The sequence below is a fragment of the Armigeres subalbatus genome, chromosome 2 (genome assembly GCF_024139115.2).
Source record: "Armigeres subalbatus isolate Guangzhou_Male chromosome 2, GZ_Asu_2, whole genome shotgun sequence".
Taxonomy (NCBI): Eukaryota; Metazoa; Arthropoda; class Insecta; order Diptera; family Culicidae; genus Armigeres; species Armigeres subalbatus.
In genome coordinates, this window is record NC_085140.1 from 58745352 (window position 1) to 58760570 (window position 15219).

At 41.5% G+C, this 15219-nt stretch overlaps 1 protein-coding gene across 9 annotated transcripts in view; it reads right to left on the reverse strand.

Moving 5' to 3' along the window:
• The window catches only part of LOC134208696 (double-stranded RNA-binding protein Staufen homolog 2), a 99733-nt gene that overhangs the window by 63914 nt on the left and 20600 nt on the right, over positions 1 to 15219 (reverse strand). For all 9 annotated transcript variants that reach the window (XM_062684508.1, XM_062684514.1, XM_062684510.1 and 6 more), the window contains exon 3: positions 6857 to 7263. In XM_062684508.1, the coding sequence (XP_062540492.1) occupies positions 6857 to 7263 (407 nt within the window). The remainder of the gene's footprint in view (positions 1 to 6856; positions 7264 to 15219) is intronic.

Consider the following 15219-nt stretch of genomic DNA (forward strand, 5'->3'; position numbering starts at 1 on the left):
CTCTCCATCGAATAAACAGACTTGATAACAATCAGCGTACTGTACAAACATGCAACATCAACTCAGTGCCAGTGCCCAGGTTCCATTTTAAATGCGTTTGATCCGAATTTGTTGTCGATCATTGGAGGGCAAAATAGGCAAAGTAATCCGCGTGTCAAAAGCTCCGAGAACAGATACTAACTTGATGGGCTACAGCTCTTCGATGAACCTACGCCGAATGGAGTATCCTTCTCCACTGGACTCCACTGGCCAATCGCTTCCAGTCACCCTGAATATTTAGTGCCCTCAGGTCCTGCAAAAAGCCATCGTGTACGCGGCCTTCCACGAAGCCTGCGGCCTCTTCCGGGTTCTCTACTAAATATTATCTTCACTTGACGTTCTTCCGGCATACGAATAACGTAACCAGCCCACCTTAGTCTGCCGTGTGGTATAAACATAATAATATCCAGCCCTTTATACAACTGGTACAGTTCTCCTGTTTACCGCCGAGTATTGTCCGCAGCACCTTACGCTCAAACACTCCGAAAGCTCTCCGATCATCCTCCTTTAACGTCCATGTTTCATGGCCGTATAAAGCCACCGAAAAAATCAGAGTAGTATACAGCGCAATTTTTGTTTTCGTTTGCAGACTACGGGACTTAAGCTGGTTACGAAGTCTTTAATAAGCCCTTTTTGCAGCTGCAATACGCCTTTTCACCTCGCGGGTAACATCATTATCGCATGTCACTATGTTCCAAGGTACACAAATTCCTCTACCACTTCAAATTTTTCACCATCCAGCAGCATTTCGCTAGCTCCACCACTAATGAACCCACGTTGGTTGCCAGCGACCATGTACTTCGTTTTGCTGGTATTGATCGTGAGTCCAATCCTCGCTGTCCTCCTCTTAAAAGGCACAAAAGCCTCTTCCACGGCACGGCGATCAATTCCGGTAATATCGATATCGGCCGCAAATCCCAGGAGCATATGCGATTTTGTGATAATTGTACCGCTTCTTTGCACACCAGCTCTCCTAATCGCTCCCTCGAGCGCTATATTGAACAGTAGATTCGAGAGTGCATCACCCTGCTTTAATCCATCTAAGGTAACAAATGACGTCGATATTTCATCCGCAACCCTTACACTTGATTTCGATCCGTCCAACGTTATACGAATCAGCCGTATCAGTTTCGCCGGAAAACCATGTTCAAGCATAATTTGCCATAATTCCTTCCGTTTCACTGAATCGTACGCCGCCTTGAAATCAATAAACAGATGATGTGTCTGAAAGTTGTACTTCCGGAATTTATCAAGGATTTGTCTCAGGGTAAACATTTGATCCGTAGTTGATCGGCCCTCACGAAAACCTGCTTGGTATTCGCCAACGAAGGACTCTTTAAGCGGTCTCAATTTGTTTAACAGAATACGGGACATAATTTAGTACGCCGCATTAAAGAAAGGTTATTCCTCGGTAATTGGCGCATTCCCGTCTGTGCCCTTTCTTGAAGAGAGAGCAAATGAGGCCGTCCACCAGCTAGCAGGCAATTCCTCGTTTTCCCATATTTTCGACATAATATGGTGCAGAACTTCATAAAGCTGCTCACTGCCATGTTTGAGAAGTTCAGCCGAGAGCTGGTCCTTCCCCGCAGCCTTATTGATTTTCAGCTCTTTAACAGCTTTTTTAACCTCATCTAGTGTGGGTGACTCCACAGCTTGTACATCGTCGTCAATATTTATTCTGTTCACCGATGCACCGTCACTTCCACTATTCAGCAAAGTCACGAGGTGTTGCTTCCACCTGGCAGCCACTTCAGTTTTATCTGTCAGCAAATTCCCTTGTTGGTTGTTACACATGACGGGAGAAGGCGCTGTCTTTCTCCGCACGCCATTGACCGACTCATAAAACCTCCGCATATCGTTCTGTTCCATTTTTTCCTGCGCCTCACTAGTAACTAGTTCTTCGTACTCTTTTTTGTTCCTACAGTGGGTTCGTTTTTCAACTGCTCTTGCTTCCTTGTACCGATATCTATTCGATCGGGTACCCGACACCAATATCCGGCTTCTGGCAACGTTCTTCTCGTCTGTCACTTCACATCGAACCAACACGTCCTGGGTCGCCTCTGTGCAGTGCCTACCACTGCTCGTGCTGTTGTGCTCACCGCTCCATGGATCGACTCCCATAGATCGTTGATGTTGTCGCCAACGTTGATTTCACTTATCCGTTCGTTGAGCTTCTGGCGGTACTATGCCGATACTCCTTCCGCCGACAATCGCTGGATATTGTAACGCATCGTTCGCTGTGATCTTTCGTTCGATAAAGTTGACAACCGTGATCGAATTTTACTGACAACGAGGTAGTGATCAGAGTCAATGTTCGGACCTCTGAATGTCCGTATATCGATAACATCCGAGAAATGGCGCCCATCCACCAAAACATGGTCTATCTGGTTGCAAGTTTCACCATTTGGGTGTCTCCTGGTGTGCTTTCGGATGTTCTTTCGAGCAAAGTAGGTGCTACTGATGGCCATCCCTCTGGCAGCAGCGAAATTTACTAGCCGTAGGCCGTTGTCATTGGTAGCGGAGTGAAGGCTCTCCCTACCGATTATGGGACGGAAAAAGTCCTCTCTACCGACCTGAGCGTTAGCGTATCCGATAACAATTTTCCCTTATGCTTTGGGCACTCTCCATAGGCTTTATCAAGACAGTCATAAAACGTGTTCTTCACGTCGATTTATCGTTTGTCGATGCGTAAACGTTGATTATGGCTGTAATTGAAGAATTTGCCCCGTATCCTCAACACACAGATTCGTTCGCCAATGGATTTCCACCGCATCACTCGCATCACGTATTTTTTATTCTTCATTATAGTTATTTTTCCTTAATACAAAGTAAAAGAAAAACAGCATCGCCTGTCTGTTGATTATAGGCCTTACTTCGGAAATTTCTTGGATGACCAAAAACTTATGCGTTTAACACAATCTATTCTATGTGCCATATTTGAAACAGACGGATAGATTTTTGGTTACGCGTATAGATCCAAAGCAGTGGTGCTCAGCACTTTGGGCATTTTTCCTTAACTAGCTGTATGTACCCGGCCTTGCTCGGAGGTGCCAGTTTAAATCGCATTTTTTTTTTCATAATCGGAAAATGAATAAACCAATTGGTCAAAAGGATAATTGTGTTTTCTGATTGACACTTCATCATTTGACTAAAAGAAGGCAGATTTCATTTAAAAACATTGACTGATTTTGAAGAAGGGATAAACCCCAAAATCGCCTTATTCCGGGCAAACGTCTATTTCTAAAGAAGGAAAAACATCCATCGATGCCTTATTCCGTCTATTTTTAAGAAATGATTACATTCACCATCCAGAAGGAAACACTTTATTCATTGCTTTTCACTGGGCAAACCATGATTTCGATGAAGTGTTGAGTCGATAACTAAACACTTAATTTTTAACCGGGATCTCAGCAAAATATTAAACTTTACCGAGACTCGCACAATCGTGCCCAGCAAATTTTTTTTTGCCGGGATTTCTGTCAAAATTGCTCATAAAAATCAGGAAATATTTTACCGAAAATCAGCTAACAAACGTAATTTTAGCTGAAATATCAGTTTTTATTTTGCTGGGGCACGGCTGTGGGGATTTTTGCCGTGCTGCAGAAATAAAACTAAGTGTGTAAACAATACAACTTCACCACACCCTCCCTTTTCCATTCTTAACCCGCTATCGTCGTCTCCTTAATATGAAGAATGTGTGCTCCAAATTTGACTGAAATCGGCTAAGGGGAGATCAGAAGTAACACTGAGGTGAACAATGCCAGTCCCTCCACAACCTTCCCGTTTTCTAAACATAATCCCTATCATCTTCACCTTCTTAAGAAAGAGAATGTTTGTTCCAAATTTGATTGAAATCGGGCAAGGGGTACAGAAGTTGTGCTGGAACATTGGATCATTGCATATCTTGCTTTTATTTATTAATCTTTAATAATAATCATATAATTTTTATACCTTTTAAAATTTGGAATAAAGGTTACGATTATGGATCACTATGCAAATCATTCAATTTGATCATTCATAATCATTAATCATTAATCATATCGATCGTTAATCATTAATGATACACATAGTGTGTCAACATTTAATCACGATCAGTATTCGTTAATCATACTCCAACGGTTTTTTCATTATTCATAATCGTTAATTATTGTCAAAAATGAATTTAATCGTTAATCATTATCATTCATCATTGTCAAAAATTAATAAATCATTAATCATAATCTTTAATCATAGAGTTGAATGATTTAATCATTTAATTTGGATTGAATTGGTCCTGGGGGATGGGAGTTACACTGAATTGCTCGTTTTCTAAGGACAACCCCTTCCCCTTTACCCTCCCTCTTGTCACAATGACCATTTCACCCCCTTTGTTATCTTCTCCTTGGGATAGAGAATGTTTGTACCAAATTTGATTGAAATTGGTACAGGGGTTCAGAAGTTACACTAAATTGCCCGTTTTCTGAACAATACCCCTCCCTCCAGACCCCTCCCCCCTAGTCCAAATTACGCTCCCGTACGATTGGCTCCTTATAGTGTATATGTGTACAAAATTTGATTGAAATCGGTCCTGGGGGTTGGGAGTTACACTGATTTGCTCGTTTTCTAAAGACAACACCTCCCCCTATACCCTCCCCTTTTTCCCAATGACCATCCCACCCACTTTGTTATCTTTTCCTTATGATGTAGAATGTGTGTACCAAATTTGGTTGAAATCGGTAAAGGGGTTCATAATTTACTTTGAATTGCCCGTTTTCTGAACAAAACCCCTCCCACTTTTCAAATCCCCTCCCATATGATCGCCTCCTCGTAGTGAATATGTGTACAAAATTTGGTTGAAATCGGTCCTGGGAGTTGAAAGTTACACAGAATTGTTCGTTTTCTGAACAAAACCCCTCCCACCACCCCTCCCCCTTTTCCACATGACCATCCCACCCCTTTGTTAACTTCCCCTGAGGATAGAGAATGTCCGTACCAAATTTGGTTGAAATCGGCCAAGTGGTTCAGAAGTAGTTAGCGAACATACATACATAGATTGGTTTTTATATATATAGATATGTGTACAAAATTTGATTGAAATCGGTCCTGGGGGTTGGGAGTTACACTGATTTGCTCGTTTTCTAAAGACAACACCTCCCCCTATACCCTCCCCTTTTTCCCAATGACCATCCCACCCACTTTGTTATCTTTTCCTTATGATGTAGAATGTGTGTACCAAATTTGGTTGAAATCGGTACAGGGGTTCATAATTTACTTTGCCCGTTTTCTAAACAAAACCCCTCCCTCCAGACCCCTCCCACTTTTTCAAATCCCCTCCCATATGATCGCCTCCTCGTAGTGAATATGTGTACAAAGTTTGGTTGAAATCGGTCATGGGAGTTGAAAGTTACACAGAATTGTTCGTTTTCTGAACAAAACCCTCCCACCACCCTCCCCTTTTCCACATGACCACCCCATCCCTTGGTTCACTTCCCCTGAGGATCGAGAATGTCCGTACCAAATTTGGTTGAAATCGGCCAAGTGGTTCAGAAGTAGTTAGCGAACATACATACATAGATTGGTTTTTATATATATAGATTTGCTTCTCACGCAATAAAAATTAGCTTTGACCATATAAATTAGCACTTAATTGAAAGCTTTTAAATATATCTATCTGCTGAGGGTTATAAAACAAATATTGGTGTTAAATTCACTCCGTACGAAACGATCAAAGGAAAATAAAGGTGCTGATAGATACATTTAAAAGTTTTCGTCTAAGTACTAACTTGTGCGGTGAAAGCTTATTTTTATTGTGTGACAAGCAAATTAGGAAAAAAATAAACGTCCAAAATTCGGAGCACCACTGATCCAAAGGCCTTACTCCACGAATTTCTTGATGAGCATCCTACAAAATTTATAACAGGTGGATTGGATAGATCTTAGGCTACGCGTGTAGATCTAAAAGCCTTACTTCAGGGAATGGTTGACTATGAGCATATGTTGTGAACACATTCGTGGTTTCATATCACAAGGATCATGTACCATATCACGATCTATATTAGCGCACTATGACCAACAAACAACACATAGTGAAATTATCGGTAGGAGCCCCATGCATTATAACTACCAAGGTGAAATTTTCTAAGTTTAATATAATTACGTAAAAAACTCAGTGTAACTATTACAGCATGATGCTAAGTGAAGTAGATCTTGAAGACTCCTTGGCTGCGTGCTGCTCATCGGAACGATGCCTGACACGCCTGATTGGCATGTGAAGGAATAAACTTCCGTCTGCCATGCCAGTCGTCCAAAAGTACATTGAAGTTACATATCCAATTGAACTGTTTTGATAGACCTTTGTGTAAACTGAATCATCGGATTGTAATATGTTCGAGGTATGTCGCATCTTTCCGCGTAAATCTACATCCTGAAACATAGTGCACTGTCCCGCTTTCATAAAAAAATTCCTCTAGCCCTGCAATACCATCTTTTATCACTGTTTCCACTTTTATTCCTGCCATGGAAACATGATGGTATTGCAAACATCTATATTCCTTCACTTCCAGTAAATGTATATGGAATTCGAAGGCACTTTCAAAAACTTTTGAAATTCAGAAAAGCACCCGAAATTCAAAGAAAATATTTCAAAACAATAGAAGTATTACATCAATCTTCTCCTTGCAGACTTTCCACAATGATTTTTAAATGGTCTTCAACAGGAACGTAAAATGATCTTTTTATTATTTTATAATTGTAACTAACAATTTGTAAGCATATACGTTATGAACATTGTAAGTATATACGTCATACCTATGGATCAAACACATCAAATTCTACTCACGTTCATGCGATGGAATCATGCGAGCTTTAGACGCCCCCGGACCGGCGGCCGACACTACCGGAATCGGCGCCGGATTGTGGTGCCCGGTATGGTGATGGCTGTGGTGACTGTGCTGCTGGTGATGGTGCTGCGGTTGCTGATGGTGATGATGTTGGTGGCTACTGTTGCTACTGTTATTATTGATGCTGTACGGTAGGTTCTTCGGGGGATGCCCCATTCCACCCGAGTGCTGGTGTTTCGGTCCCATGCCACCACCGGGTCCCATACCATTGGCAGTGCCATAATGTTGCGATGGAGGTTTTCTAGAGCCTTGTAATGGCATGTGCGGACCACCACCAGACAAAGACGACTGGTGGTGATCCCCGCCGGCCGAAACACGTGGATGGTGGTGATGTCGGTTGTTGATTCTGTAAGGAAACATAGAGGAACGATTGTAGTATGATATTAAGGAACTGAAGGAAGATCCCGCCGGCATGGCCGGAATGGGCAGGAACGTTCGACTGTCCAGCAGCATAATATGTCGGCGCTTTGCAACAGCAAATGCGTTATGAAATAGTTCGGTTAGTCCTCTTATGCTCTCCCTTGACGAAGCATTTATGCAGCCAAGTCCAATATCCTTTCGTGTTCGTTCCTGCTGCTGCGTGCGTATTCCTGAGTAGCTCTGCTCACGACCGATGTTAGTGCAATACTAATCTGGTCAACTCAAATCCCCAAACCGCAATCTGATTTACCCTATTTACACACTGTCATATATCATTAAAATGAGCCCTGATCGCCGCCGTCGTCTTCGGTGTCTTCTTTGTCGCACGGCGACGTGGTGCGTCTACTTCCTTTCATGCCAGTCGCCGTGCCTAGCTAGACACAGAAAGCCATTTCGAGACAAACTGAAGAGAGATGTTTGTTGGTTGGCGAATATTGCGTTCTTCGTGGAACCTTATTCGTGGATATATGATCCTTATTCTCTTTCTACTGAGCACAAAACGAAAATCCGGGGTATCAATAGAGCTCCCGCTGTGTGATCTCGCGCTAGCGCACTGTGATACAAATGTTGTGAAAACGGTTAAAATCAAAATGCATAGTCAAAGCCATTTATATACAACACTTTGGAAAACCGGACGACATGTTTGTAGTTTGATAAAATGTTGAAGAGTAAATTTTCAGCTTTACTTTCAAAATAAACCAAGATTCCACCATCTTATGATAAATTATTGAAACCAATAATTTTGAACCAAATTTGAAAAAATGATACGAAATTGTGTAGACTTATTTTTACACCAATTGAATCTTATTGAAGAAACATTTCCCATAGTTCGCTAACGAGAACGCAGCATAAACACGTTATCTTCCGCTAGCCGCGTGAGGACGTAATAAATTCATTTTCCTTTTAGCACCACGCTACTACTTTCCTTGTCTTATTTTTTCCGCCACCCAACTCCATTCATTTTCACCCGTTTTCTGTTGTTGCAACCACACTCTGTCTTGGTGCTTGTCTTGATTGTTCCATGAAGATCGAAGCAACAACAAAAAAAAAAGTTTAAAAGGACACTTTGGTTGAGATCCTGCAGCGCCTAAACAAGAGATCTGACGACGACATCGACGACGTTGACCGGCTACCGAACTGACTCGATTGTTCTTCGATTTCGAAATGAAGGAAGGGTTCTGATGCTGCGCTGTATACGCAAAACAGCCAACAAGCCAACGGAACAGGTCTCGGGCTCGGACCTTGGTGCGACGCGGCGCAATCTAACAGTGCGAAATAATAAAGGACCTCCTTTTCTTCGCTCAATCGTCGTCCTCTGGCATTCAAATAATAGGGTGAGGAAAGCATTTGCGTACATTTGTGGATAAAAACAAATAAATAATAAAAACTGTGAACTGATGATGATGCGTTCGAGTTGTGTCGGGAAGAGAGTGGCGCAAGGATCTTCAAGTTTAGGAGCGAACGCGTATGACTTGCTCATTGTAACACAAGAGTTATAATTAAATAATGGAATATCAAATGGCAGCGATAATTTTAACAGATTGGAAACTGAACAGATGGGAACTGATAGGAATAAAATGGGTATTTACTATCTGGCTGGTAGTGATGTTATGTAAGAAACTTAGAGCTTCAATCCGATAAGTCCAAAGGGCTAGCTCTATTGCAGCTACAGTGCCTTACTTAAAACTGCCTGGTATTTCATGACCAGTCATTTTTTAATTGGATAATAGATCCATAAACAAACTTCCGGATTTACAATCCAGCGCGTATTCAGTTTCACAGTAAAAACATAATGAAACAATCTCACCAAAAACAAACCGTTCCCAATGCTTCAGTTGAGTTCCGCTGGAGCCAGTTAGTATCGTGACTGCAGAACTGACTATGGTCTTCAGTGCTTCATAGCTGCAATCCTTTTACGAACGATATGGAATCAAACATCATCGAGGAAGGAGCAACCCTGGGCTGAATCTTCCAAACTCACTGAGTTCCGAGCAAACCTTTATCATGATTTTGTTACAGAATCATTTTAGACGTAAACTACGTGTAAGGAGAAGGCTCGGATATAGGGTGTAAAATAAAAATTTCAAAATTAAAGACCGTCACGAAATTAGGTGAGATTTCAAACGCTTATAGATCCTTTAGGCATGGCCAGGGTTTGAATCCAAAGGAGAAAGAGAAAATCTCTCACCTATCATGTCTGTATACACTATACACTCTCAATAGGGAGCATACCGTGAGAGACGTTTTTCGGTAGCTGTTACGATAATGAACTAATTCGGGGGGCTACAACCCATGATAAATTTCATTTAATAAGCCCCAATTGCGGGGGCACCGGTTCTGATGATGCATTTCAACTTGTTTTACACAACTGTGCGAAAAAATATGGTCCCCAAGATAACATGAGTGAGAACCAAGCGTTTTATCAAACCCCATCGGTGGGGCCGCCTATCCAGTTTTTCAGTTCAGTTTTTTCTTCAATCAGTTATTTTTTCAACTTGTAATACAACTGCGATAGTATTGTTTTCATGGCCTGTAATGATTGGAAGAGGTTTTTATCTCTCTTTTATCGTTGTTCATTATCTATTGAGAGCTATTTCTGCAAACCATGGGCATGGCAAATGCTGGGTATTGCGTACCAGAAGGAATAAAATAGACCCCATTTCGCGGTCCTTAGCCGCTTACCACAGCGATGCCAACGAAATGGTTTGTTTTGGTTTGATGAGGAGAACCAGCGAGTGACGGACGGACGGACGTTCCAACAGAGAGCGGTACAGTGTAGCAAGGGCAGAAGAAAAACGAATCCACCGCAGAAAAAAAGGCAACACGAAGAGATCACACTCTCTGAAGCTGAAGCGCAGGAGAACATGGAAAAAATTATATGCGAAGGTTTTACGCAACTGTCAATGGTGCGAGGCATAAGACTGCGCCAGTGCTCGCCATGTGCAATGACCGAGAGGGGAATTTGTTGACAGACAAGACTATGGTGGCAGCCAGCTGGAAGAAGCATTTCGAAGATTTGTTAGGCGGGGAAAATGAATGTGTATCAAGGAGCAGGATGGACATAGTCAGCGACGTTCAAGCTGTGGAACTACCAACGCTGGGAAGGCTCTAATCAATCTGAAAACAGTAAAGCTGCTGCTAAAGAAGGACGAATTCCCGATCGAGCTTCTCAAACACGGTAGTGAGCAGCTGCATCCACCACCACATTGTCCTGCCGGCTGGATGGATTTCTTCATATGCCCAATCTATAAGAAAGGGAAGATACTAGAATGTGCCAATTACAGAGGAATCACCCTTCTAAACGCGGTGCACAAAATTCTGACGCGTATCCTGTTCAAAAGACTGAGATCACTTGAGGAGTCCTTCGTTGGCGAATACCAGGCAGATTTTCGTGAGGGCCGATCAACGACAGATCAGATGTTTAGCCTGCGGATGATCTTTGTACAACTTCTGTTCATTGATTTCAAAGCAGCGTACGATTCGGTGAAAAGAAATGAGCTGTGGCAGATGATGTCCGAACATGGTTTTCCGACGAAACTGACTAGACCGGGCCTGTGACAAGCACCGGGCCTGTGACCTTATACGGATTGCATTTTCGAATGTATTGTTAAACATTGCACTCGAGGGAGATATAAGGAGATTTGCCGTGCAAAAAAACTGCACTATCATCACACGGTCGCACATACATCGACCTTATAGGAATCGATCGCATAGCAAGCTTTTGATCCACTGAAGAGAGAGATGGCGAGGATAGGCTTAACCATTAACTCTACCAAGACAAAGTACATTGTGGCAGGTAGAGATAGAGAAAGACCTTGTGGTGTTGGTGCAGAGGTAGTGCTTGATGGGGATTTGTGTGAAGTTAGCTGGAAATTGCTGGAGAGATATTCAATGCGCCATTGGTAGCACTGCAACCGTTGCACTTGACATGGTGTCCCCGAATCAGAGAAATGACTGAAATATGAGCAGTTTGGTGGAGGAGTAGAATGCAGCATGGGCGAAATTGCTGCAACATCTCACAAGGACGAACGAGTACGACACAAGCGGGCACGGAAAAGGCAAAACTCGATCTTTTGGGGGAAGAAGCGCCAGCAGCAACTTTACAGCGCTAATAACGTACAACAGTTCTATGAAAAGTTGAACCGTTCACGTAAGGGCCGTCACCATCTGACATGTTTAAGGACAATTGGGGCTTATTAAAAAAAATTGTCGTGGGTTGTAGCCCCCTGAATCAGTTCATTATCGTAACAGCCACCGAACAACGTCTCTCACGGTATGCTACCTATCGAGAGTGTATATACAGACATGATTAGTAAGAGGTCTTCAAGCATAAAACCAAAATATTACTAAGGTGGGAAATTACCAAGGTATGGAAGTGGATGGAAGGTGTCGTATAAAAAGGGTCGATAACCTGAATTGTAGCAACTACATTGCTAAACGCCGCCTACAAAGGTACTCTCCCAAATGTTATGCCGTCGACAAGCACCAATTAGAAATTAGGTTTCATGAGCGAATGCTCTACCACGGACCAGGTGTTCGCCATACGCCAGGTATTGAAGAAATGACGCGAATACAACGTGCCCACACATCATCTATTCATCGACTTCAAAGCCGCATATGATACAATCGATAGAGACTAGCTATGGCATATAATGCACGGATTTCCGGATAAACTGATACGGTTGGTCATGGCGACGATGGATCGAGTATGTGCGTAGTTTTTCTAGTCTCTTCGAAACGCCTAGAAGGTTACGGCAAGATGATGGTCTTTCGTGCCTGCTATTCAACATCGCTTTGAAGGGAGTAATGCACGACGTCCGATTAGATATTTGGTTTTACCGACGACATTGCGCGTAACTTTGAGTGGATCGATCAAGGGGAAGTGCGTTTGATGAAGCAATTTTAATGTTTCATCTCTGGAACTAATTATAAGTTTGTTTCTGCTTCTTTATAATTACTAAGCTTCTTTCTAACTACTAAAATAGTGGAGGCAATGGATCGATTTTCAATCATCATCACTGAGCATCCTTTAAATTAATTATTTCATATAATCTCGTTCTATTTTCTATTCAGGAGCATTTTTTGTTTCCATACAAATTGAATTACACTGCGCAACACTGAATCGCGCTTCAAGATGAAACCAAAAATTAACTGAAGTTTGGGGTTTCTAGTGACCCTCAAAATCCTAGACGCAAATTTGTATGGAAAATAGGGAAAGCCTAGAGGAATATCGAACGATGCTGGTTGATCATTATTTAGAACATATGAACAATATTGATGCATTTAATTGTATCATCATAACACAGATGAGAGTCTTAAAACATTAATCCAATCATTACATAATTAGCTATTATCCCTTAAATTTACTCTACCTTACAAATCACGTCTACCAATTATCCAGCATTAGCAACAATTTCCTGCCCTCCTGAAAAGCCCACCCATCACTAATCCACTCCAAATCAACCAGACTGAACAAAAAAAAAATACCACGACCATTTCTCGCCCGGAGCCAGTTATCCACTTGTCATCACCAATCACTTATGAGTGAACCAAAGAACCTGAAATGCCTCGCACACGAACGGTAGACGGTGCATTGAACTGCCGAAAAAAAAATATCATATAACGATGATCCAGGCAATCGCTACGTAAATACTGCATCCGCCAGGGGTAGATATCCTGCTGGAGTATTGTTCCGATACGGTAGAGTGCAATTCTGCCCTCTGTACCATATCCACATCCACATTCCACGCACACCGTTCGTTTCTTACAAAGTCATGTTTATTATTAAACAGTACTCTTCTTGTTCAAGATAGCGGCGGTAGCGGCAATTGTCGAAAAACGGGGAGCAAAAAATTCGGCTGGTCTGCAGGATGTCGCAAATACTGTTTGACCACCAATACTGCGCTGATACGCTGTCTAGCTGCTCCAGAAGAGGGTTCTCTCGCCGCGATGCATTGTAGTTCATCTTTATTTATGGTACACGTCGTCGAATCACAAACGAGCTGCCGAAAATACCGGCATAGGTTGTAACGACATCGTTAGTCTGCGATACGCGGCTGGCGGAGATGGACGCGGGCAGCCAACAGCGTAGTTATGTGCGGAATCCCGTTTTATGTAGGTTTTTTTTTGCTGCATAACGCCGGCAACGAAATTGAATAAAACTTCCGAGAACTGCTCGAGGATGTCATTTGGTTGAGAAAAGGGTTGGAAGATCACAACTAGAGGAAAAAAATCGATGATTCATCCATCAGCAAACGAATAAAAGAAACAATTACACATATCAGAATTCCTTGAAATTAGAATATAGTTTTGGGTAAGTATTGAAATCCTTTTGAATATAAAACATGAAATTCACTTTTCTAGATTTAGGACTTGCCGTATGAATTTTTCTGGTCACCGATGATGGTTTGCCTATTGCATGTTCGCTAACGAATTTTCGAGAGAGGAAAGTAGTGCAAGACTGATTACTTTGAAAATTCAGCTAGGGCCATATGATCAACAGTTCATTGATAAGTTAGATTTTCTTGCCAAACGTCCTGGATTGAAATCCTTTGAACGGCTCAGATAATGTTGTGTGTGACCACATTATTACCGAGACTGGCATAAAAAAGCTGACTTATCGCGCTAATAACTGTTGTGGCGCATTATCTAACTCTATCGATGAACATTTTTCAACATCCGTTGCTCAAACATGTGTATTACCGTCTGTAAGAGGAACAGATAAAAACGTTCTATCATATGGTCATACTACTTCCAACTTTTAAAACTATTTAACGACGTTTATAATAATCCAAGATGAATTTCAAGAATAGATTAAGATCGCTACTATTAGTTGCAGTCGGTGCTTCAAACAAATCTCGCTTAACTTTTTAAAAGGACCTAAGTAACATTTTTTTCATGAATTAATTTAAGTACTGCAATCAAAAGCTTTCATATTGGTCTGTTGATTGCAATATTCAAATTAATTCATGAACAAAATGTTACTCAGGTCCATTTGAAAAGTTAAGCAAGATCAATGTTGAAGATGATGAACAAATAAACAATTTATATTTTTTTGATTACGTGTAGTGCATTTAATAGTTGAATCAGTGGCGTAGCCAGAAAATTGCTCTGGGGGTTTTCTGAACTTTTTTTATTTGGGAAGTTAAAAAAATTTTCTTCTGAAAATTTTGTCTCTGGGGGGTTATGTCCAAAACCACCCCGCCACTGAGTTCAATCATTTGTTTGAGAAACTGCATATATCCATTTTACACAATTTCGAGAAAACGACCAAAAATATTTTTGAACAAATGGGCACCAAATCTTTCGATTTCTTCGATACAGATTAATACTTTTTGGCAAATCTCAACTCCATGGGACACTCCTAGTATGAAAACAGTTAACTAGCACATAGGGGAACGGTTTGTCACTTCATCTCATAGCTCCTATTTCCATTCCATCAAAAACAAAGCAATGGAAAGGAATTTGGTTTGTTTCCCTTGTCATAAGACGAGTTTGTACAATCCCATTGAAATTCCACTAAGTCGAGTCAAGTACGAGACACTGAAGACGGCCCTACTGTTGAGGTCGAAATACGTATCTGTCAAGATACAATTAAGTGGTGGAATTCAATGGGATTGTATTAACTCGTCTTATGACAAATGAAGACATTCCACTAAAAAGCTCAAAATAATTTTCTTATCAAATTGGTTTGTTTATTATTTTTGTGATTTTTTTCAGCAGTGAGCACGCATGTTGACAAAAAGAAGCGACGAATTTGGTGCCGTATTTCTTTATTTAACGATGAGATGGATATATGTACACTGAGATGGAGATCGGAACATTTCCCCTATGTAGTTTCTCCCACAAACGAAAATTTTTTTCATACGTTCCTGAACAATTT